The sequence below is a fragment of the Mixophyes fleayi genome, chromosome 7, assembly GCF_038048845.1.
Source record: "Mixophyes fleayi isolate aMixFle1 chromosome 7, aMixFle1.hap1, whole genome shotgun sequence".
NCBI classification, from domain to species: Eukaryota; Metazoa; Chordata; class Amphibia; order Anura; family Limnodynastidae; genus Mixophyes; species Mixophyes fleayi.
In genome coordinates this window covers 38,564,497-38,586,125 of record NC_134408.1, presented here as the reverse complement: position 1 = coordinate 38,586,125, position 21,629 = coordinate 38,564,497, and the positions used below count along the sequence as shown (strand labels likewise).

At 43.1% G+C, this 21,629-nt stretch overlaps 1 protein-coding gene across 3 annotated transcripts in view; it reads left to right on the top strand.

Annotated features, from left to right (window-relative positions):
* LDAF1 (lipid droplet assembly factor 1) overlaps nt 1-21,629 on the top strand; it is a 72,488-nt gene that overhangs the window by 44,468 nt on the left and 6,391 nt on the right. For 2 of the 3 annotated variants that reach the window (XM_075179713.1, XM_075179714.1), the window contains exon 5: nt 3,159-3,297. The exons of the other annotated variant lie outside the window; for it this stretch is intronic. In XM_075179713.1, coding sequence (XP_075035814.1) covers nt 3,159-3,297 — 139 coding nt within the window. The remainder of the gene's footprint in view (nt 1-3,158; nt 3,298-21,629) is intronic. 3 annotated transcript variants of the gene reach the window in all.

Genomic DNA, 21,629 nt, shown 5'->3' with positions numbered 1-21,629 from the left:
TACAGGACGCGACTGACAAGAAATTAGAATCCCTGCTGAAGTCGATCTTCTCGGTCGCCGCTATTAGCTTCAGGCCAGCATTGTCCTCTACCTGGGTAGCTAGCGCCATGGAAGTCTGGGCAGGGCAGTTAGAGTCTGCCTTGCAGGATTCAGATTTACTGCCTCTGGCCATGCAGCTAAGGGAGGCAGCAGGCTATGTATATGAAGCGGCCCATAATTCGGCCTCCATAGCTTCGTCTATTTCAGCTACAGCTGTAGTAGCTAGAAGGGCATTATGGTTAAGAGCTTGGAATGCGGATTCAGAGTCTAAACGATCATTAGAATCCATCCCGTATACGGGTGGGATGTTATTTGGTCCAGAATTAGACTCCTGGATTTTACAGGCTTCAGGGGGCAAGAAGACATCCTTGCCTGTAAATTCTCCAAGACCTAGGGCTAGGCCTAGGTTTAGTTCTTTCAGACAGTCTCCTTACGGGGGCGGGTCTGGCAGAGGCCAGACTACCAATCCAGGGGCCGTGGAATCCAGGAGACAGTCCCGTAGGGGAAGGTCATCCTTTGCCCCTGTGGCGCGGAGAGCTTCTTCAGCTAAGCTGCCGGATAGACCAGCAGCATGACTACCACCCACCTCTGGTTCCAGAGGATGGGGTGGGAGGACGGCTGCTTGGGTTTGCCCGGCAACAGACAGGGTCCTCGGTAGATGAGTAGGTCCAGAATATCGTGATAGAATTCATGGGACCAGCTCACCTCAGGTTTTGAAAAAAATTACCTAATTACCTTAATCAGAAAGAGCTCAGGGCTGTCGATTTGCTTCGTTCAGACGAAGCTATACAGGCTTAGAATTTCCAGTAAGGGAAAAGGTTTTAGTCACACCCATTCAGGGTTCTACGGCTAGACGAGTTGTTCAGTCTATGACCGAACTTCTAGAGTCTGAAAGGGTCACAGAGAATCCCTTGTCTAAGAATGAGTTTCTTGAGACTAGTGAGGGACTTGGTACGCAGCAGAAGGTTGTCTTCACAGGACAAGTTGAGGTCCTAGATGGAGTGGACAGGCAGGATCCTGTCAGACAAGAGGCTGTCAGTAGCCAGGTCTTTGAAGCTGCTGGTAAAGATGGTGATCTCTTTCACGACCTTACCCTGGGCAGGGTCCCACCCCAGAGGAGCATTCCCGTGTTCGAGGTACCAGTGGAGGAGGTAGGTCCTCAGCTGGTGGTTGCTGGACAAGAACCGAACAAAAGACAGGGAAGTCCCAGAGTTCTGCGCAAGAACAAGGGATCCACTGGTAAGGGACATCCTAGCAGGGCCTTGGGGCTGCAGGTAAAACCTGCCCTACAGGGTCCCGTAGAGAGAGGACCCTCAGACTCCTGGAACAAAGACAAATAAATATTTGCACGTAGTGAGGGCACTACGTATATATGTTAAGAGATCTGCAAAGATACGTAAGACAGAGTCTCTATTTGTGTTGTTTGACTTTTCCAAACGGGGATGGCCAGCATCTAAGCAGACTATTGCCAGATGGCTTACCCTGACTATCAGGGAGGCTTACGCCCGTATTAATCTCCCTGTGCCGAAACATGTTGTTGCCCATTCTACCCGGTCAGTTGGGGCGTCTTGGGCGGCTTGTAATGGAGCCACGGCGGACCAGCCACCTGGTCCTCGGTCCATACCTTTACGAAATTCTACCAATTTAATATATTTGCGTCTGGGGACGCCTCCTTTGGCCGTAGTGTTCTGCGTGCAAGGAGATCAGAGCGGTCCCACCCTTCAGAGGGATTGCTTTTGTAAGTCCCCATGGTTAAGGAGTGTCCCCCAGATGGATGAAAGAGAAAACGGGATTTATACTTACGATAAATCTTTTTCTCTGAGTCCATCTGGGGGACACTCCGATCCCCCCCGTCTTTTCGTTGTTTTGTCTCCACTCCCCCCTCTGTTGAGTGGTGTCTTGGTTGATTGGCCTATCTTCCTAATGGCTTTTGTAATCAAACTGAGGTATGTGGGAATTGGCAGGGGTGATATGCTGTCAGCTAAAAAAAGTTAACTCTTTGGGTGCCAGACTCCTCCCCCCGACTCAACCCCATGGTTAAGGAGTGTCCCCCAGATGGACTCAGAGAAAAAGATTTATCGTAAGTATAAATCCCGTTTTTTCCATTTGCTTTAGGAACAGCAGGATTGCTTTTAGTGATCTCAACTCTGCATAATATTGAATCCTCATTGTCCTTACTTCAAATAAATGCATTGAAATTTAATTTATTTTGTATTTTCTCCTTTTGCAGTTAAACAATGACTTTATTTGTTTTCCATAAATATCTATTCCAGCAAATGATAGAATATGCATTTTCTTCCCCCTTCGGTATTTTAGCGTATATTATTATTTATTATTCTAACTTGCAATGCTCATACAATTTGAATGAAATTATTTTCTTTTATGGTTTAGAATCTCGCTCTGCTACCCATGACTTAACAGATTGATGTTCGTATTACTGTTCATTGTATTAAATACATTGGTCAGTTTTTGCTTTAGGAAACCAAACAAAACCGTTGAGTTGAGATAAGTCATACTTGCCTACTCTCCCGAAAGGTCCAGGAGACTTATGAATTTCCTGTAGTTCTCCAGGACACCCAGGAGCAGTGGCGCACGCAGGGAGTTTTCTGAGTCTCCAGAACCCCCCCCCTCCCTGCGCTAACTTAGTGCCCACCATAGCGGCACTGTCCTATACAGCCGCGGACGCTTCTTTGACAGCGCCGCGGCTGCTGTATAGGACAGCGCTTCCGAAACGGAGCTGCTGCGCATGCGTGGCAGCTCTATCTCGTGTGGTTTTTTTTTTGGGTCGGGGGGGGGGGGGGGAGGAAACAATCTGACAATCCTGCGTGTGCCCCTGAGGAGAGCAGACAATTCTCTTGGATTCTGCCCACTGCCTATTGAATTCGGCAGGACGGGCTCTAAGACGCAAATCAAGTGATTTGGCCCCATAGAGCGATAACGTAATCTCGGCAGTTAGCATCGCCGCGCCACGATCCCCTGAACTTGCCACTCCACCTCCCCGCCTGGATCTCCCGGAGGGGTGAGTTTTAAAGTGGGCAAGTATGAGATAAGTGCCTAGGTTTAACATTTTGTCTCACTGTGACTTGATTTTAAACATTCTGTTCTCTTTTTTGTTTTAGGGATTGTGATAGTAGTGGGAGGTGTGCTCCTGCTCTGTGTTCTATGTGGACTTGCAATTCTGTCGTTTGGAGTGTCAGGAATTCTCAGTGTCTGTTACTTGGCAGTATCTAGTATTTTAAATTACATGCACACATCCAGGTAAGCATTTTCTTTGAGTAAAATCTGATTTGGATTTGCTTTTGCAGAATTATCTAGTTTTACACCGGCTGTTTATAAAGGCATAAGTGGTTTAACTAGAGCTGTTCTCCTTATTGAAAACCATCCTCCCTTCCTCTTTGGGGGATAGCTTGAGCACGAGCGTGAAAACAGCTAAACCGTGAATAGATTAAATCAGCAGTTTGCTGTAAGGAAAGAAAAAGCCCTAGTTTTCCCTCTAAAAACAGAATACATTTGGAAATGTTAGGATAATATGTATAGGCATACCCCAGAGGTTTTCCATAGATTAATAAGGGGTCTACCTTGTTCATATTAACATTGACAGTATCCATGCTAATGAGATTGGAGACGTACTCCTCAGAATTGATTTCTTCTATGTACGTAGTATTGGCACACCTGAGAAATCAGAGATGTTCTATATAAGAAGCTGTCATTTAAAAGTATAAGCATCCCATTTTCCCTAGTTACAATGAAAGTTCGGAATTTAATCAAAAAGAATACAAGAAATGGGTAATTTTAGTTGGAGGGAAAGAATATTCTAGTTTGCTTTTCCGTAGAAAAACTATCTGCCGATAGAAGATGTAATTACTTTCATACTTGATTAATCTAACTCAAATATGTTATCAAATGTTCCCTTTATTTAAATGTATGAACAGAAATCTATGGACATGAAGGAATAATGTGTTGATAACAAAATGTGGGCTAGGCACATTTGTGCATCTCATTTTACACCCACAGGCCATTCTAGGGTCTGTTTCTGCTCTCTGGTAGCACTCTGGGTCCAATATTGGGGTAAATATGCTAATGATCATTTAGTAACTAATCTCATTAATTACCACTCACAAAAAGTAGTTTCCAGGTTAGTATTGGTTTTAGTACTAGTTTGGTATTATCAATCAACATTCTAATTGTAACACTCCATAAATAATATAAAAACAGTAAACAGAGTACATTATACTAACTTAACAGGTTTTGTTTGCTCTATTAGCATAGCGGGTATAGCATAGATGTTGCTACAATACATTACATTCATTTTGTCCAATAGTGGCGATCATATAAACTTACAATGGCATATAGGGATTAAATTAGAGATGTTCACTGACCCCCGTGTTCTGGTTTTGGATCTGGATTAACTTCGTGTTTTGGTTTTGGCAAAACCGCCCTTGTGTGTTTTGGTTTTGGATCTGTATTTTTTTAGAAAAATAGCTAAAATCGCATAATTTTTTTGTTCCTACATTATTGTTAACCTCAATAACACTAATTTCAAGTCATTTGCAGTAAATTTTGACCACCTCACAGGTCACAATATTATTTTGATACACTTTCAAACAAAGACTGCAGCAGTCTTGCCAGTGATAAGAAGGCCATTATCATGCCTGGGCATAAGACCAAAAATTCCATCTCTTATGTGTGGAATTATTTTTACGCAAATTCTGACATTGGTGTCTAGCCATTTGTAGCATTGTAATGCCACAGTCAGCAGATTTAGGAACCTTAACCGTCTAGGATCCTCATCCATGTTACGCCATTTGAAGCAAGTTCATGGATAGCTCATGGGAAAATCAGAAACTTATGCTAAAAAAAAATAACGACAAACAGTCCAACATCAGCTCCCTCCCTTCACTCATCCAGATCCCAGCACCTGCAATCTACACCCCCAACACCTTCATCATCAATATCCTCACAAGTGTTTGTAGTTAGTCCTGCATCCAAGTTGCTAAAGCGTGATGACTCTTCAAAAGAATCCTTTAGCGTTAGGCCCACTACTGCTGCTGCTGGGGATGGATCTTCAACCCAGAAGCGGACCAAGAAGAAGACTACTAGTAGTTTACAACAATTGACAATTAAACAATCCTTAGCAGGTATGAAACCTGTCACCCAGTCGCAAAGTGGATCACAGACGTCATGGCGACTATGCTTTGTATTAGATCTGCGTCCACTATTAATGCAGCTGGTTTTAGACAGTTACTTGAGGTCTTGTGTCCCCGTTACCAAATTCCATCACAAAACCATTTTACTAGAAAAGCTATTCCCCACCTCTAACATAAGGTTCGTAAAAATGTAATTATTGGGCTGCAAAATACATTTCTACCCTCTGTACACTTAACCACAGATATGTGGACAAGCGGAACTAGGCAAATTAAAAATTAGATGATTGTGACATCCCACTGGGTTGGTGATTTGCCTTCACCAGCAGGAACAGCAGCAGCATGTACCCAAGTACGTCACATTTTTCAAAGGCAGGCTACTCTGGGTATTATCTGCTTCACTAAGAGGCATTTTAATAATAATATCGTAGATTTGTAAGGCACCAAAGTGCTCCACAGTGCCATACAGTAGGAAAGACAAGGACATATATAAAACAAGATATGTAAAACAAGAACAGAGAAGGCAGACAAAATGGAGACATGAAAACAAAGGGTATGGAGAACCCTGCTCATTAGAGAGCTTGCATTTTAAAAGGAAGAGGGCACAGCTGAAACAAGAGGAGTGAGTGTGGCTCAGAGTGGAGATTGGGACAGTTGTGAGGGTGCATTCGTGTGAATAGTGTTATCGAGGATAAGGTCACCTTTAAAAAAGAGATGTTTTCAAAGAGCATCTAAAGATTTGAAAGCTGTGGGAAAGTCTGATTGAGCATGGTAGGGAATTCCATAAGTGGGGAGCAGCACGGGAGAAGTCTTGAAGGTGGGAGTGAGAGGTGGTCATCAGAGACAAGACAAGGCGCGGGTCAGAGGTAATACCGCTGGCAACCTGTTTGAAAAACTAAGGGATGTCATTACAACATGACTTAACCTGCTTGGACTCTCCTGAGGATATGTGATTTCTGATAGCGCCACCAATATTGTTAGAGCATTACAGAGGAGGGAATTCCATCACATTTTCTGTTTTGCTCACACAACCAACTTGGTGGTACAGAACTTTTTTAAAAAATGATAATGACATGCAGGAGATGCTGTATGTCTCCCGAAATATTTAGGGTCATTTTCGGGATTCTACAACAGCATGTAGGAGAATGCAGCAAGAAGAATAGAATTTGAGGGGGAATGTACTATAGTCCAGCGAAGTAGTCACCTGTGAAGAGAGTGCAGACACTGTTAGCTTGAGTCAAGTGATTTTCCGAATTAGACTTATTGAGAAGCAGCTTGAGAAATTGAAGGAGGAAATGAAACAAAGCAAATCTGCTAACTATATTGGAATTGTAGATTAAGTACTTCGGTTCACCAGGAAACAAGAGTTATCAACATCTTGAAATCTGATCACTATATTTTGCCAACTGTGCTTGATCCTAGGTTTAAGAGCTATGTCTTCTCTTTCTTTTCCAACTGACCCAGATCTCAAGGGATGCAATGAGCTCCTGGTCAGCAGGCTGAGAGCTTAAGTGGTACATGACACAACGACGTCTCCTCCTTCAGTTTCTCTGGCAACTGCTTCTAGGAAAAACTAAGCTTTTCCAAGACACCCAGTGGTGATGCAGATGAGTCGGCACAACATTTTGACATTTGGTCTGTTCTAAAAGAATTGCACAAAAATCGTGACAGCTCTGCCATAAAATGACCTACAAATTCCATTAGGAAGGACATTACCGGCAATTACATCAAAGTACACAGACTTCTGTAATGGTGGATTCCAGTGGGGATGAATTAGTATTGTTTGAGGATGGTGTACACACTGATGAGGATGAATATGATGACAGTGTAGATTGCAGGTGATGAGATCTAGCTGAGAGAAAGGAGCTTCCTGACGCTGGTATGCTTGGTAATATTTTGGGTAGAATGGTATGTTGCCAATTTTATGTTTTTCTACAGTAAACTTTCACCTTTTATTAGAGAGGTTTTTATTTCTTTAAAAAGGTACAAGCTTTTTATTTACATTTTAGTTTCCCTCACTTAAAACCACTATGCACTTGAACATAGGCTTTAGCACATGAGGTAGATGGATTAGTATCATCATGGCTGAGACTGGAGAGTGACAAAAACAATGCCACCCCTCCTGTTTCTGTATGAGCTATGGCACAGTAGAATGTCACTGGAGACTTTTAAGAACACTGACAGCCCTATTACAATTTCTGTTTCAGCACTAAACCATGTCACCTCTCCTGTTTCTGAGTGAGCTACGGTACAGTAAAATATAACTGCAGATCTAGACCAAGCCTGCCAGGCCTAGTTTGTATTTCAGCAGTGACCATTAGCAATAGAGCTCTCCTGAATGCCACTGTAGACTTTGAAGAACACTGCTACCCCCTCCTCTTTCTGTTCTACCAATAACACTGCCCAACTGCTCTACAGACTACCAAGAAATGTGCTACCCTTCTGTGTCCTTCTGTTAAATGGCGCTCGATCGCCGTGGAGGGCTGCACTTATAGAATCTAAAAATCGTGAGATCCGAGATCCGACAACGTTACAATGATGTTTTACCTCGTTTTCAATTCCAAGGGTGCGCAAAAGTACAGAGCCGGCTCTGCTCGGTACTCGGATCTGCTAAGTTCAGGTGTGTTAGGTTTTCAGGGAACAGAGCCTGATAATCTCTAGATTAATTACACCTCTATTTTGTCTATTGTCTGCATAAACAGTCTCCACTAACTCACATTATATTCCATTCAAACTCCACATAAACTGACCAAACTTCATTACTTCAGCAGTTTCACATCACATTATGCATCTCACCCATGTAGCAGCCAAAACAGCTCTCTGTTGCCTCACAATGCATCCATTCTAAAATCCATAAATACTTGCATGTCCATGGAGTCTTGATATGGGAAAGGAGAGATTCTAGCATGACCCACAGCAATTGATATGTAAATGTAGACAGTTACACAGATAAGAACCTTTTACTACAACTATTGTACAACAAGGCTGGCCCAAATATGGCTTAATCTGAAGTCAGTATATATTAGAAAATGGATTATCTTTATCAGTAAGACAAATTATTTAAATGGGATTCAAGGGATGGTTAGGGTGAAATTACGAGGCATGGAAGTGAGGCATATTCACTACCCCTCTGTGAGGATTCATAACGCTAGCTCCAGATGAAAGCTATCAAAAAAACAGTTCATAATGACGGCTACAAACACCCTTTCTCAATTCCTGTAATCAGCACTCTGCTAAGAACAGCAATCTAGCCAGTCGCCTCACCTGGACTACTGCACAGCTTTCATTCCTCTGCAATCAGCCTGTCAGTGAAAAGGTCAGGTGAATCAGAGCAATTCATCTCACCTGTTTTGTAGCCTTTATAAGGTCCTCTGGTCTACCAAAGTTTTATTTTGGATTTCTCTTTGTGTACTTTGAAGACTTGTTGTGTATGGCTGTACATCACAATTCTCATTTCTCCAATCCTTCGACCTTTGCTTTGTCCCTCACTATACCATAGTTATTAACATGGCTTGGATGCCTAACCCAACATTTATGTACATTACATTTCATCTGTGATTTCATGACACTATATACAATATCATCCAGATCTTTCTCTAGCTGTCTCCTGCTCTGTGTTGTTAATGCTACTTACCTTTAATATTGTCACCATAGACATTGGCACGGAGCGTTCATCATTTATTACTAGAGAAGAGTGTACAGTGCTCCCACATTTATACTAGCACTGTGACCCACACATTAATTATGCCAGCCCAGTGCTGCTGTCAACTCTGTGCCCTGACAATTGATTATGCCAGCGCTGGATAGTGTGTTCAACATGCTGCTGGGAACTTGAATTGAAATCACAGTAAGAAAATATACACAGTGCTTAACAGCGCAGTCTCCAAGAATAGAGATTTGTGGAGTGGTCACTGGATTTTCTCAACATTCTCAATACGTGCAGATATTCATAGCTATTACTGACTGTCTTTCTGCCATTCCATCTTGGATGTTCTCTCGCCAACTCAAACTCAATCTTTCAAAAACACAGTTAATAAGATTCCCACAAGCCAACAGAAGTTACCTACCTGACATTTCTATTTCTGTTGTCAAGATAACAATAATCCCTACCCCCAAGCTTGCTACCTAGGTGGATCCTTGACTCAAACTATCTTTATCTTACCAACATCCAATCTATATCTAAATCCTGTTATACTGTACATCTAAAAAAAACATTTCCAGAATACTCCCATAGCTCACACAAGACACTGGAAAAAGTTTAATTCACTCATCATCTCCTTCATTGACTATTGCAATGCCATCCTTACTGGTCTTCCCCTCCCCCTACAATATATTTTGCAGCACCTAGATTGATTTTCCTTGCAAATTTCTCTTCCACTGCTACTCTGCTCTGTCGGTCTCTACATTGGTTGCCTTTTTTTTTTTTTTTTTTTTAGAATCCAATATAAAAGGCCATTGACACAACTGCACCAACATACTTCTCTTCACTTGTCTCAAAATATCTCCCAACTCAACACATCTGTTCTTCACAAGATCTTTCTCTCTCATACACTCGTTACCTGCTCCTGTACCTGGTTGCAGGATTTTTTTCAGGCTGCACACACTTTGTGAAATTCCCTTTTTCGCACAACAAGATTTTAAACTAGTCTTCAAACCTCTAAAAACCCACATTTTCAGTCTAGCTTATTAAATTCCTCAACCACCCTCTTGACCTCCCTAGGACACCCTATTACCACACTCTATGTAGTTCTCAAGCCTTGCAAGTGTTCTTTATATACTCCATCAACCCTCTGACCCCTAACCCCCTGACCAACATTGCTGTGTGACTAGATCATATTGCCCACAAATCACTTTCTATCTTTGCAATCTGGGTGGACCAATATGCAATATGGAGCATTTAACCTTATGTATCAAAGCCCTATTGTCCTATAGATTGTAAGCTTGCGCGCAGGTCCCTCTTACCTCTTTGTCTGTCTGCAATACCCAGTCTTATTTTATTACTGTGTTGTTCCCGATTGTACAGCGCTACAGAATACGCTGGTGCTATATAAATAAATGTTTAATAATCATAATATGTCTGGGCGAATGCAACCACTTTCAATAGGGCACCTGACGCTTGAAGGAGAGTTGTTTTAGTAATAAAGGTATTAATAGAGAAGAGTATGTGAGATAGAGAAGAATATGAGTTAACATTTTACTTTTTATAATTCTATTTTTAACACAATGTAAGAAGTAAAAAGAAAAATAAGACGGGGACAAGAGAATATTTTTTTCAGGGTGTGCACTGTATATTGTCACAGTAAATGATGTCTAATATTGTTTACAACTGATTCCCCCCCCCCCCGTTCACTTGTTAAACCGAAGGATGAAAATACCTGCTGTGCATCACAACCATTCATTATCTGTAACACCTGATCTCCACAACCAGCTTCTCTCTGAGGGAATAGAAGATAGTACAAGGATGAATATACTGTATATTATATGCTGTCATTATTTCTTTAGATATATCTTTCATCTGGGATTATGTGACCCAGAAAAATAGAGTAACCTGTAATATACTAATGTTCTGTGCTTCCGTACACTGGTTGGTATGAATGCAATCTACCTGTGAGGCTGCTTTTTCTACTATACACTTTCGAAATCTGTTTAATTTTTTCTGTGCTGGGCTGGAATATATTTATTTATAGAGCACTAAAAGTGTTTGTGGTATTGGTAATGATGTGAGACCGTTATTACAGGAACCCTGTAATCAAAATTGGAATTTGTAACGCTGTGTATAGTCGATAGATATTTTGTATGGATAATATTTTGCCATTTTTAGTAGCTTTTAATTGTCGATGATGTCATTAATTCTTAACGGCCTGCCACTCTGCACCATGCTGCAAAGAATAGGTACTTCGTAATATCACTAATTAGCTGTTCATCGTGTGTATAGCCTAGGTACCATTCAAAAAAAACAATGTTTTCGTAAGGGAGCATGCTCAAGCTAATTAATTAAAGTCTCAAAGGTGCAAAACACCATTAATGTTGGTAATCTTTCATGCATGGAATACAGAAACGCTAAATTGTGTAGCTAAGCCCTAAATGGATTGGATTTATAGTAGATACTCATTATACTGAGATATATACGTGGGAAGGGAGTGGGTGAAAATGAAAAAAAAAACTTGTTTATTTTACATTATCTCCCATGCTATTCATTTATAATCTCCGTTATTTCCCTCTAATCCGCTCTGTGAACACATTAGTTGTTTTACAGGCACGGACACCCACCCATATACTGTATCCAGGCAAAATGTATTTGTTCACAGTTCCATTTGTAACAGGAGGCTATTTGCCATTTAATGTGATATTAGCTTGTCATAGGTACTCACAGTGTGATGCTTTATAGCACAGAGGGGAACTGTGAGCCCCCTGCTCAGCAGTCTGACGGCAGGCCTGTATTCTTGGGGAAAAATACGGCTTGCAAAATAAATCCTCCCAATTCTATTTACTTTCATCGCTAGGAGACCTTTGTCATATCTCAGGGAAACATTGGTCTTACCAGAACAATCTTCCTTGGTCTATATATCACAGTATGTAAGATTACTATCTCTGTTCTCAATGCTGCCTGCTTATTGCTGATATTCAAAGTTAATATTGTAAAAAGCACTGAACTGCAAGACGTAAGTCAATGCAAATTTGTAAACGGTGCCATTTTTCAGGGGTAGGGAACGTGCATTTCATTTTTAGGGTGAAACATCATCAACATACTTTTGTGTGTGAAAAATAATTTAATAATATTGTCATTTATTTAAACTAATATACTTCCATAAAGTAATCTGTTTTGTGTTGTATTTATAAGATTTCATTGTTTAATATATGGTCTCATATTTAATAGAATTAGTATTTGTAATTTATGAAGTGTATCCTTTTGTTTGATGTGTTTCCTTGTGATGCTTCCACTCATTAGCATATTGGTCGATGTGGGGAGATTTTAGTCACAGGGATCCATACTTGCCAACATTGGCATAAAGCTGTCCGAGAAGGGGCTCCGTCATGGGGGCGTGGCCACTCGAATCGTGACACTAGGCCAGGATGACTAATTTAGCCCCACCCACTTCACCAATGAACGGGGATGATGCAGGAGGTTGCCCTGCTCTCTCGGGAGTCCGGGAGAGCTCCCAAAAATTCTGGGAGAGTAGGCAACAATGCATGGACCACAGCAGCAAAAGTGGCTAAAATCATAACATAACATAAATTTAATATATAAATAATACATTTTAGTTTTTAATACATCACACAGCATAATAAACACATATCTAAATGGATATTTTGCCACCTTTGGCCTTAGTAGGGCATGAACCTATCTTGGTGGGGCTAAGCTCCACCTAAGAGGTGACCTGTCATGGAAGATTTCCGTGATCGGTCAACAAGCGGTGTGTGGATACTAATCTCTGCTAGTATGGCAGCTTTCATTAACTGCCTTCAAGGATGTCCATAGAAACCATAGCCATATCGAAGCTAGGGAACATAAATTCAAACTCTGAGCAGTTTTGCTTTGACACTGTATACACTTTAAATCAGTCATTAAAACTTTTGCCAATGAGCCATAGCCTAACATCAGCACTGAGCTACTCTGTTTTAGTATTCCCTGCAAGAGTTAACTTGCTGCAACCACCTGTTCCTCCCGGGTTAGTGTGGTATACATTTGTTCCTGCTCATCCTCTCTCTCCTGTAGTATACATTGTTCTCTTGAACAGGATGGGCAGGTAAATTAGGAGGAGGGCATCACAGCTTGCCATTCCCTAACTGACAGTCCTTATTGCATAAAAGGCAAGGAGGTGGAAATCAGAGGCTGGAGAAGTGTAAAGATGATGGTATGGCATAATGCAGAAGGCAACCAGGGAAGATTAGAAATGTATCCACAGCAATCCCTTTAAACCAGGGTCAGTTTGTTAAACTCCCTCGGCTTAGGTGGTTGAGCCCAGACATTGTTTTTTTTCTGAAGATTATGTCCTATGAAATATTTCTGTTCTAGTCAGGATCTATTCTGATCTGCTGAAATGTGATAAAGAAGAGTATTCTCCCTCTCTCCTCCATCAATTCCGTATTTTAGATTCAGCTACCTCAATTTGGAGTGAAACTGCATACCACGCCTGATCTGCACTACTTTCTCCTTTTGAACATGATGCACAAACCAGTAGTCAGTGATGAGATCAGTACCTGTCTCTTTGCAGTGTGCCCTTGGAGTGAGTGGTTGGCCATGGTATTGCTGTCACTCCCTGGAGCATAGGGCATACATCTATGAGATTTAGCATACAGGAAGGTATCCCTCTGAATCCTCTCAGCAGTGTTGTGCTCCATTCTTTATGTACACACAGTTGAGATGCATGTGACACAGGAATGCACCTCCACCTTTGTTCCCTCAGAAGATTCCCACCATGATATACACATGAAGCCTGGGAGTAGAGTACTATATCCCTAACAGACACTTTTTGTGTGCTAATGTGCAGATGCAGAGATAAATTATCACTGCATCTCATTACACTGTGTATTCCAGATCTTTCTGTAACCATGGTCAAGAGTTCAGTTCTTTTGTTGTTTTTTTTTCTCTACACTATGATTGTATTGTTTATATTGTATGGTTTGTTTAATCTTTGTATGGATCACATTCCTCCAATTCTTATTTTGTGTACTGGCCACCAGGCAGGTATTTTCCAGATGACATACGCACCTGTCTCGCTTCTCTTCAGTCCATAAGCAATGCTGCAGCTCGACTTATCTTCCTCTCCCGCTGGTCTTCATCTGCCTTCCCTCTCTGTCAAGCTCTACACTGACTCTCCCTCCGTTACACAATCCTCTTCAAACTCCTCACCCTCACTTATAAAGTCCTCTCTAACTCCATTGCTCCTTATCTTTCCAACCTCCTCTCCACTCATACTCTTCCTTTCCCTCTACGGTCCCCCAACAACCGCCGCTTTACTTCCCATCTGGTCACCATCTTCCACTCCCGTATTCAAGATTTCTTCCATGCCGCCCCCCTTCTCTGGAACGATCTCCCCCATTCTATCAGGCTTTCTTCTAGCCTGCCAAACTTCAAATGCTCCCTTAAAACCCATCTGTTCAGGTTAACCTACCCTTCCTCTGTCTAACCCTGCCCTACTTTATCCTTCTTCTTTAACCGTACTATACTATACCTCACCCTCATTCTTCCTCCACTCCTACTTACTCTTGTTCATCTCTTCTCTGAGTTCTCGTTCCCTCCATCCTTTCTTCCATTCAGTGTCTCCTGTCAGTCTCCCCCTCCCCTTTATTCTGTAAGCTCCCTTGAGCTGGGCCCTCTCTCCTTGTGTCCTCTTCCACCCCATTTACCTTTGCCTTTGGCTCCCCAGCCTCTCTTCTCCACCTTGAGACTTGACTCCTGCCCCTGTCTCCCTCTACTCCTATGCCTTCGCATCTCTGTAACTGCCTTGCGCCCACACTGCTGTCCACGGGTTCAGCCTCCTTTAGTTCACTCCCCACCTCCCTCTTTCCCTTCCCATTTTATCTTTGCAGTGGAACTCACTTTTACCTCTTTGCTTTGTGCACCTGTTATCAGCTGAGTTTGTACTTATTACACTTTGTTTTTGTACTGCCCTTATGCCATGTACTGCTTTGTCCCATGCTCTATGTAAGGTACTATGGACCCTTTGTGGCACCTCAGAAATAAAAGGTAATAATAATGATGACATGGTTGTGTGCACTTTATAGGCAGGAGCTCCATGCCTGTTTGGAAAGCAGATGACCTCTACACTGCCCAGTTTAGTTGTCTTCTACCATTAAATCCCACTATAAGCCTTGGTCTAATGAGGTTTTATTACGGTCTCTGAACAGGCTTACAGTATTTAATGTGTACTCTTCAATCTGTTTTGTTCTCTTGCCTTAGGAATATATGCTGAATGATTGGTATATTCTCTTCCTGAGATATTGTATTGTCCTGTAAATATACCAGTGGCTTTTTTTTCCATGGGGATTGTTAGGAACTCCCAAGTCAGTACAGCTAGCCGGGCGCCACGCCAGGGAGCCTGTAGCGTCCCGGTTGTTGCCCAGACAACCGGGACGTGGCAACCGGAAGTGATGTCCCAGTTGCCGTAGCAACCGCCGGGACGCCATCAGAAGCCACAGAGGAGTCGCGGCGGTGCCCGCGGTCGCCGCGATCTCTAACAGTACCCCCCCTTGAGGAGGGGTCAAGGAACCCCGACATCCAGGCTTAGTAGGAAATTTTTTTAAAAATTCCTTCATTAACCTCTCAGCATGGAGACGCCTCTGTGGTATCCAAAATCTCTCTTCTGGGCCGTAACCCTTCCAGTGGACTAGGAATTGAACTTGGTCTTGAACCGTCCTAGAGTCGAGGATCCTTTCGATGATGTATTCCTGGTCTCCGTTCACAATCAAAGGCCGGGGCCTGTTAGAGGAAGGCTGACTGAATTTGCTGGGAGCAGCAGCTTTCTTTAGAAGAGAACAATGGAATGTTGAGGGTATTTTTAGGGAAGGTGGTAGTCTCAGCCTGAATGCCACTGGATTTATCTTTTTCTCCATTGGAAATGGTCCAATGTATCGGGGCCCCAGCTTCCTGCAAGGTTGCCGCAACCTGATGTTGCGTGTGGACAACCAAACCCGATCCCCCACTTTCAATCATCATCATCATCATCAGTTATTTATATAGCGCCAACATATTCCGTAGCGCTTTACAATTGGGGACAAACGTAATAAACTAATAAACAAACTGGGTAAAACAGACAAAGAGGTGAGAAGGCCCTGCTCGCAAGCTTACAATCTATGGGACAATGGGAGATTGACACATGAGGTTAAGTATACATTTTGCATCTTGGCCCAGCCAGACTGCAAAGGTAGGGTGACTCATAAGCTAAATGATCCTGTCACACAATAATGTTGGTCCGGGGGTAGTTGTCTTGTGTGAAATTGTGTAACAGGCTAAAGGTAGTGAGGTTAAGATGGTGGTTGAGGAATATTATATGCTTGTCTGAATAGGTAGGTTTTCAGAGAACGCTTGAAAGTTTGTAGAACAGAGGAGAGTCTTATTGTGCGAGGGAGAGAGTTCCATAGAGTGGGTGCAGCCCGAAAAAAGTCCTGTAACCGGGAATGGGAGGATGTAATGAGGGTGGATGAGAGACGCAGATCTTTTGCAGAACGGAGTTGCCGAGTTGGGAGATATTTTGAGACAAGAGAGGAGATGTATGTTGGTGCAGCCTTGTTGATGGCCTTGTAGGTTAGTAAAAGTATTTTATATTGGATTCGGTAGAAGACAGGCAGCCAGTGTAGAGACATACAGAGTGATTCAACAGAGGAATAGCTATTTGCAAGAAAAATCAGTCTTGCCGAAGCATGCAAAATAGATTTTAGGGGTTTGAGTTTGTTTTTGGGAAGACCAGTAAGTAGGGAATTGCAATAGTCAATGCGGGAGATGATTAGTGCATGAATTAAGGTTTTAGCAGTGTCTTGTGTGAGATATGTGCGGATTCTGGAAATGTTCTTTAGATGTATGTAACATGATTTAGATATAGAGTCAATGTGGGGAACAAAGGATAGGCGTGAATCAAGGATTACATCTAGGCAGCGAGCTTGTGGGGTGGGATTTATGGTCATGTTATCAACAGAGATAGAAATGTCAGGTATGCTCTTGTTGGCGGGTGGGAATATTATTAACTCTGTTTTAGAAAGATTAAGTTTGAGTTGACGAGAGGACATCCAAGATGAAATGGCAGAAAGACAGTCAGTTACACGGGACAACACAGATGTCGAGATATCAGGAGAGGATAGATAGATTTGGGTATCATCCGCATAGAGATGATACTGAAAGCCAAAGGAACTTATTAGATTTCCAAGAGAAGCGGTATAGATAGAGAACAGCAGAGGACCTAGCACCGAGCCTTGTGGTACTCCAACTGATAGGGGAAGCGGAGCAGATGTGGCTCCAGAGAAATTAACAGTGAAAGAGCGATTAGAGAGGTAAGATGAGAACCAGGATAGAACTGTGTCTTGAAGACCTAGGGATTGCAGCGTTTGTATGAGAAGAGAGTGGTCAACTGTGTCAAATGCAGCCGAGAGATCAAGGAGAATTAGAAGAGAGTAATGGCGTTCAGTCTTAGCAGTGATCAGATCATTAACAACCTTGGTCAGCGCAGTCTCTGTGGAGTGTTGAGAACGAAAGCCTGACTGAAGAGGATCCAACAGGTTGTTTGCGGAAAGAAAGCGTGTGAGGCGAGTGTAGGCAAGTCTCTCTAGAAGCTTGGAGGGGCAAGGGAGCTGAGAGATGGGACGGTAATTTGAGAGAGAGTTTGGGTCGGAGTTTTGTTTTTTTAGAATAGGAGTAATCACTGCATGCTTGTATAGTGATGGAAAGATGCCAGTAGAGAGTGAGAGATTACAGATTTGAGTTAGAGGTGAAATGAGCACAGAAGACAGGGATCTACCAATTTGCGAGGGAATAGGATCAAGAGGACAGGAGGTAGAGTAGGAAGATAAGAAGAGCGTAGAAATTTCCTCTTCATTTGTGGGGTCAAATGAAGAGAGGGTGTCAGAGGGTAGTGGGAAGGAAATGAGCTGATGGCTTGTTGAGGAAGAGGATACCATTTCTAGTCTGATCTTATCAATCTTGTCCTTGAAGTAGGTAGCAAGATCCTGAGCACTGATAGTAGATGGAGGGTTCGGGGTGGGAGGATTGAGAAGATGATTAAATGTATTGAAAAGGCGTTTGGAGTTAGAAGCCTGAGCATAGATAAGAGATTGAAAGTATGTTTGTTTTGCAGTGTCCAGAGCATTTCGATAGGAGTGGTAGACAGAAGTATATGTGAAGAAGTCATTAGAGCTTCGAGATTTACGCCAGTGACGTTCTGCTTTACGGGACAGTTTTTGAAGATTTCGTGTTGCTTTGGTGTGCCACGGTTGACATCGAAGTCGACGTGTAGTATGAAGTGTCGCTGGAGCCACTTGATCAAGGGCCGTTGCTAAGGTTAGGTGAAAATGAGGTACTGCCATCTCAGGGGATGAGAATGTAGAGATAGGGGAGAGAAGGTGTTGGAGAGAGGTGGAAAACTGTTGAAGATTAATAGAATTAAGATTTCTACGAGTATGAGGAGGCTTGGTTGAGTTAGACAGTAGAGAGGTTAGAGCAGTGGGGGTGAGAGTGTAGCTGATAAGGTGATGATCCGAGAGGGGGAAGGGTGTATTAATAAAGTTAGAAACTGAGCATAGTCTAGAGAAAACAAGATCAAGGCAGTGGCCATCCTTATGAGTAGATGATTCAATCCACTGGGAGAGGTCAAGTGAGGATGTTAGAGAGAGTAGTTTGGAAGCAGCTTTGGAAGGTGGGTTATCAATGGGGATGTTGAAGTCACCCATGATGATGGTGGGGATGTCTGAAGATAAGTGAGGGAGCCATGCAGAGAAATCCTCAATAAATTGTTGGTGTGCTCCAGGGGGACGATAGATCACCGCAACACGTAGGGAGAATGGATTAAAAATGCGAATAGCATGTACTTCAAAAGATGTGAACGTGAGTGATGGGACATTTGGTAGAACTGTGTATGTGCACTGTGGGGAGAGAAGTAGTCCAACCCCACCTCCTTGTCTGCCTTCAGGTCTGGAGGTGTGGGTGAGATGGAGGCCACCATGTGAAAGTGCTGCAGGTGAGGCAGTGTCTGATTGCATGAGCCATGTTTCTGTTATTGCCAGAAGGTTGAGGTTTTTTGAGAGGAAGAGATCATGAACGGAGGTAAGTTTGTTACAAACAGATCGTGCATTCCAAAGGGCACATTTAAAGGACTTGGGAAGAGAGGGTAGACAGGTGATGTGTTTGAGGTTTGCTATAACTTTCAATGAACATGGCGCACGATGGCGGTCAGCGAAAGACCTTGGATTTTTGGGAGGCTAGACCTAATGCAGAGTGCACCTTTTTCCAGACACCCCTCAACCTGGCAGTAAAAGCAGGTGTTCCGGAATCCCCACAGGAAACAACAGTAGAGAACGAGTTGGATTTCGGATGGAACCCGAGGTTGCAGAAGAACGGGGATGTGTGTGTATAGTGGATTGGCAAGAATTATTATACGCGAATTCCGCCCAGGGTAAGAGAGAGGACCAGTTATCGTGGAATTTAGACACATAAATGCGTAAGAACTGTTCCAAGGCCTGATTGGTTCTTTCTGTCTGACCATTCGACTGAGGGTGATATGCCGAGGACAGACTGATAGTGATCCCAATGGATTTACAAAAAGATCTCCAAAAGTGTGCAATAAACTGGGATCCTCGGTCCGATACAATGTCTTCGGGAAGCCCATGGAGACGAAAGATATGTGTCAGAAACAAGGTGGCCAAGGTCCTGGCATCAGGTAACTTGGGTAAGGATATAAAATGTGCCATCTTACTGAATCGGTCCACCACTACCCAAATGGTGTTATGACCTGTAGATACTGGCAGGTCAACAATAAAATCCATCGAAAGATGAGACCAAGGCCTGGTTGGAGCAGGTAAGGGTAACAGTAGACCAGAAGGACGGTTTCTAGCAGATTTATTTCTGGCAGATTCAGGGCAGGCACGGACATAAGTCTCCACATCATCCAATAAGATAGGCCACCAAAGCCAGCGAGAAAGAATTTCGATAGTCCTACGAATTCCTAGATGACCAGCAGAGCGGTTATTGTGACCCTCTATGAGGACCGATTTCCTAAGGTGCACCGGAACAAATAATTTGTTGGCAGGTGTCTGCACTGAAGCGATTTTCTGGAAGTGACGGATAGTGGCTCCTAAATCCTGGGTGAGTCCGAGATGAATCGTGGTTGAAGGAACAATAGGCAACGGGTCAGGTGACTGAGGATGATGGGCCAAAAAACTTCGGGACAACGAATCGGCTTTAGAATTTTTGGAACCTGGACGAAATGTGATTATGAACCTAAATCTGGTGAAGAAAAGGGCCCAGCGAACCTGCCTGGGATTCAGAGTTTTTGCGGTCTGTGAAGATGGTAATGGTATGTGCAGCTCCCTCCAACCAATGTCGCCATTCCTCCAATGCCAACTTAATGGCCAATAATTCACGGTTTCCAACGTCATAATTACATTCCGCAGGCAGAAACTTTCTCGAGAAAAATGCACAAGGATGTAACTTTTTACTCTTTGGGTCTTTCTGAGAGAGAATGGCACCAGCACCGACATCCGAAGCTTCCACCTCCACAATAAACGGAAGTCCTGGGTCAGAGTGTCTAAGGACTGGAGCGGAAATGAAGGCAGCTTTGAGAGCTGAGAAACTTGCCAGTGCTTCTGCGGACCACTCCGCTGGGTTAGCTCCTTTTCGAGTGAGGGCAGTGATAGAAGCCACTAACGAGGAGAATGAGCCAATAAACCTTCGGTAATAATTGGCGTAGCCAAGGAATCTTTGGATCGCCTTCAAGTTAGTAGGTAGGACCCAATCTTGAATTGCCTGCACCTTGGCGGGATCCATAGCGAATCCTGATGAGGAGATGATATAACCCAGGAATGCCACTGTGGACACCTCAAATTCGCATTTCTCCCGTTTTGCGTACAGATGATCTCGTAATCTCTCAATAAAACCTGGCGGACGTGCTGACGATGCTGAGATAAGGATTCAGAATAAATTAGGATGTCATCCAAATAACTGATTTTCCCAAGAACTCACGTAATACATCGTTAATCAAGTCCTGAAAGACTGCCGGAGCGTTGCACAAACCGAATGGCATTACGAGATATTCGTATTGTGTATTAAAAGCAGTCTTCCACTCATCCCCCTTCTTGATTCGGATAAGGTTGTAGGCCCCTCGGAGGTCAATCTTAGAGAATACAGTAGCTGCTTTCAGTTGATCGAACAGGACAGAGATCAAGGGTAAAGGATACATGTTCTTAATCGTGATGTTATTCAGTCCACGGAAATCGATGCAAGGCCTCAGGCTGCCATTTTTTTTGGAAACGAAAAAACAACCTGCGCCTACCGGAGACTTAGAAGGGCGGATGAACCCTTTCTTCAGGTTTTCTTGTACGTATAGCTCCATGGCCTGTGTTTCAGGAAGGGATAGTGAATATAAACGCCCTTTGGGCAACTTAGAACCGGGTACCAATTCAATTGTGCAGTCGTATTCCCGGTGTGGTGGAAGTGAATCCGCTTTCTTCTTGCAAAAAACATCACTGAAGTCCTGGTAGGGTACCGGCAATAATTCTGGATTAGGCTGTATAACTCTAAGAGGCAGGGTCAAGCAAGACGTAGAGCACCCGGGACTCCAACGAACAATCTCCCCAGTTTTCCAATCAATAAGGGGGTTATGACTGCGAAGCCAAGGATACCCCAGAATCAATGGAGCAGAGGGACAGGTAATTAAGTAAAAGGAGAGTTCCTCGATATGGAGGGTTCCTACAGACAACCGAATCATTGGAGTTCTGGCAAGAATTCTTCCCCCGGGCAAG